This window comes from Nelumbo lutea, chromosome 4 (genome assembly GCF_056320005.1).
Source record: "Nelumbo lutea isolate HS-2025 chromosome 4, American lotus-T2T, whole genome shotgun sequence".
NCBI lineage: Eukaryota > Viridiplantae > Streptophyta > Magnoliopsida > Proteales > Nelumbonaceae > Nelumbo > Nelumbo lutea.
Window position 1 is genome coordinate 994,721 of NC_142687.1, and position 4,234 is coordinate 998,954.

Consider the following 4,234-nt stretch of genomic DNA (forward strand, 5'->3'; position numbering starts at 1 on the left):
TTAAACCTTCCCATTAGGAATATCAACGTTTCTAACAGGACCCTTGAACCATTTCCTTGCATCCAGAAACCACCAAAGCATTATTAAACCCAAACTTACACCCAATGCCACAGGTGCATAGTTGAATGTATTCCAGGTGATGGGATAGAAAGTTGGCAATAAGAAGACTGAACAGGTATAACAGATCCACAGGAAGGCTATCAAGCAAATTGGCCTTCTTGCTTTGCCCAGATAAAATGGCCCTGGCTTGAAGTTCTTCTCAGTCATGACCATCCTTGCAAAAATTGGAACAGCATATCCACCAACCCATCCTATTGTGCATATGGAAGTTATTGTAGTGACCACATTAACTTTCAATATAGGTAGTCCAAGAAGAATGCAGATGGTTGCACACAGCCACACAGCATTCGCTGGAACCTTGTGTTTCGGATGCACTCTTCTCCGGATGGATGAAAATGGAACTCCCTGATCTCTTGATAGAGCATATACCTGAAACATGCAGTTGTGAAATGTTGGTGAGATGACAAGTTCATTCAATAAGTAGTATTAGATTAAAAGTCATTCAGACATGACACAAGCATCATGGTCTTCTAATAGGACAAATAGTTTACATCTCTCTAAAATAAGAATACTCAAAATGATGTAGAAGTACATATAAAGAAAATAATGTCAGACAATCAATTGATTGAATTGAAAAGCCCATGACCATCATTTTTTCCGCTTAAACTAAAGTACTTTGCAGCAAAAGTTTAAGGTCAACATCAAGGCCAATGAAAATAAGAAGGGAATTATGGAGAAATTGGTTTTCATATCAGGATCTAATATTCAGGCTTGGACTATTATGGTTTTTTATAGGAATAGTTCCAAAAGCAAAGGTATAAACAACCTAGTAAGGTAAAGAGATAATTTACTTAACACTCTGGCTGTGGCTGCACTAGTAGTAATTGAAAGGCCACCAAAGAAGAAGGATCCCCAGATAACAAAGAGTAAAACTATTGCTCCTGCGGCATTATGATACCTCCCATGAAATGCGTCATAAAGTATTTGGGCTGGTACAAATGCTCCAACAGTTTCGTTGTTTACATCATATAAGTAGCTTGGATCCCGGATTGAAAATAGCAATCTTGTATTAGATATGGAAAATAACAATTGGATATTAGTTCAGAAATAATACCCGAATGCTGAAAGTAAGACCAATATGTATGCCCATCCAAATAATGAAATGATCCTTATACTAGAAAGGATTGCAATTGGACCAAATTCTTGTCTGCACCCTTTGTTGTAGCTGTATACAAGAAATGATCCCCATGAAACCAAAACATAATTAGTAGTTGTAGCTGGTTTGATCATTACTCAACCCCATGAATTGGCCAAAATAATCCCAACAATTGTACTAACAAATCAGAGGAGAGAAATAATTACAACAGATCGAGAGAGGGTGTTTGGGTGTATTATTATTATTTTATTTTATTTTTTGTGAGGAGAAGTTTGGATGTATTAGGAGCCAAGGTTTGATGGAAGCTGTATACACAGAAAACTACTTTTTATCTATTATGGATTTCTTCTCCTCTGTCACCGGTGGATGTATGCTATAAGTCAAATCACATAAATCTCTAGGTATAATACTGAGTTGATTTATTTTATATTTTTCTTTTATTTTCACCATTTACCCATTTATTTTAGATCTTGAATTTATCCTTGGGCAACAGAAAACAATTGAAATACAAGATCAAAGATAAAACAACAAAAGAGTACTGGTCACTCTTATATGGCCAATGAGGATCCACAATTGGTTGTTATAGAAGTGTTGTTTATGGATAAATTTTAGAACTCAGAGGTAATATTCCCCGTTGGTGGGATCAAACTGATAATGAGTATTAGTGTATTACTTAAACTGGACGATCGATTAAATTAACATTTCATGAAATAAATAAAATGTATGGAGTAGCTAAGGCGATTCACTGATGATTAAAAAAAAGGAGGAAAGGGATGAGAAGGGAACAAGGGTTCCAAAGAATGAGAATCTGCTTTAGCATATTGAACAAGGGTTCCAAAGAATGAATCGTAGAAAAAAAATAGAAGCAGATCCCAACTATACTCACCGATTGCCTAGATCTGCTGTGAAAAACCGCTAATGGTAACAGTGAAGAAGTAGATAGATCCCAAAAAAGAGTAGGAGCAGATCTACAAAAGATAAAACCAGTCAGTTAGTGAAAAAAAAGAAGGAAGAATGAGGAAGAGGAGGAGAGGAAGAAGAAGATGGCGATGGAGTTTGATTCAGCTCGCCGTTGATTTCGAAGAAGAAGAAGAAGGAGGAAGAGGAGGATAATGGTTTAATAGTTGTCTTACCTCGCCAGAGGTTGGTTCGACTCTCTGTTCGGCAATGGAGTTCTCCCTGCTCGGTCCTTCGATTGGATTGAAAATGAGGAGGGCATTTTGGTCAAAAGAATAAAAAAAGATATTCATATCCGGAATAGGAATCGCATTCCTGCGCAGGGGTCGGGAATAGCCATTCATGGGAACAGGATTTCGATTCCACCAAACCAAACATTTGGAATCGAATCATTCCGATTCCAAACCCCTATTCCTGCGAACCAAACGCAATATATCCCCAGCTTGTGAGTTGCTTAGGCCTCAATCTTCCACATCACAAATTGCTGTTTGTTGGAGATCTAGTCAACCTGAAAATCCTTTTAGGCTTTGATTCGAATATTATACCCCCTAGCTAAGACCCACTACTTATTTCTCTAAAAATATTTGTCTCAATGTATACTACTAGTTAGTTAAAACAAAGTTGATGATGAAGAGAGAAATCGATCCCCGCCATATGGTAACTAGTGCTTGCAAGCTGACGAGCATCGATCTATTTGTTTCAATGCCCGGTTGTGCAATATATATATATATATATATATATATATATATATATATATATATATATATATATATATGTTGAATCGAGTTTTCATATAATTGGCTTTCATACCGGACCTCTTGGGATAACCGCAAAGCTAATGGTGATGATATCTCACTAACAGCAAGAAGTGACATATATATTCGAGATCATCACTAACTAAATTGGTGATGGAGAATCGTCTTTTTTATCCATTTTTATAGAAACTTCTATATAAATGCTATCCATGCAACCTTCCAAGAGTAACGGTACTTGTTGTTTAATTATAAGAATCATAGTCTTCCACTTGGTCCAAACCACCCATTAGTTGACTTAAGGCTAACTTCAATGGAGCTATTTCTTCTCATCATTTTGGTGCGGGGTTGTTATATTCGAGACTATCAAGTATTTCCGGTTGTGGCTCAGTCCACTCCTTTTTCTTCTTCTGATGAGGGTAGATTTGACCCTCCAGTGAAATTGTGACATGTGGCACCTCGTGACAACTAGGAAAACACCCAGCCAACAAACTTACGAAGTTGGTTACCCATCCGGGTGCCAGTCTGGCCGGCCTAGCGCGGTCTGACGCGCGCCTGCGCGACCTGCGCGGCACGCGTGTGCGGCCTGCGAGAACTGCGCATGGCCTAGTGCGCGGCCTGCGCGAACTGGGCACGGCCTGCGCGACCTGGCCGACCTAGACCAGCCTAGCGCATGATCCGACCAAGGCGCCCACCGACGAACCTGGCCTAGACACTGACCCGCCGACTGACACAGGCGCCAGCTTGACGACCTGATCTAGACACTGACCTGCCGACTGACACAGGTGCCGACCTGACGACCTAGCCTAGACATTGACCCGCCAACTGATGCAGGCACCCCTCTGACAACCCGGCCCAAGCACTGACCTGGCCGCCTGACACAAGCGCCAACTTGACGACCTCGAGGAGTTCACCACCGTACCCCGGTTCTGACAAGATGCGATGAGTCTTACCGTTTGGAGGCTTTTCACCCACCTGACCCGCGAGAACTCCGGTATATAAAGACCTCACCCCCCAAAGGGGAAGAAAAGAAAAAGGAAAGGGAAGTAACCCTGCTCTCTAGCTCTCTCATATTATCTTCAAATCTCTCTACAATAAGAGTGCTAACTTAAGCATCAAAGAGCCCCCACAGGGAAAATACCCCCGGGACCTCTGATTCAGTTCTCGCAGGTCCTTCAGCTCCCGCCGCCTACGAAGAGGAGGAAAAGATGCAGTTCTCGGAAGTTCCTCAGCTCCCGCCACCTACAAGGAGGAGGAAGAGATGGAGTTCTCGGAGGTCCCTCAGCTCCCGCCACCTACAAGGAGGAGG

General features: G+C 41.3%; 1 protein-coding gene across 1 annotated transcript; it reads right to left on the minus strand.

Moving 5' to 3' along the window:
• On the minus strand, positions 1-3,048 carry LOC148853292 (amino-acid permease BAT1 homolog). The gene is made up of 3 exons (XM_088983179.1): positions 2,984-3,048; positions 2,103-2,184; positions 1-489 (listed from the first exon to the last, which is right to left on the minus strand). The coding sequence occupies exons 1-3, from the start codon at positions 3,046-3,048 to the stop codon at positions 1-3; spliced, it is 636 nt and encodes a 211-aa protein (XP_088839305.1).
• Between the last annotated feature and the right edge of the window lie 1,186 nt (positions 3,049-4,234).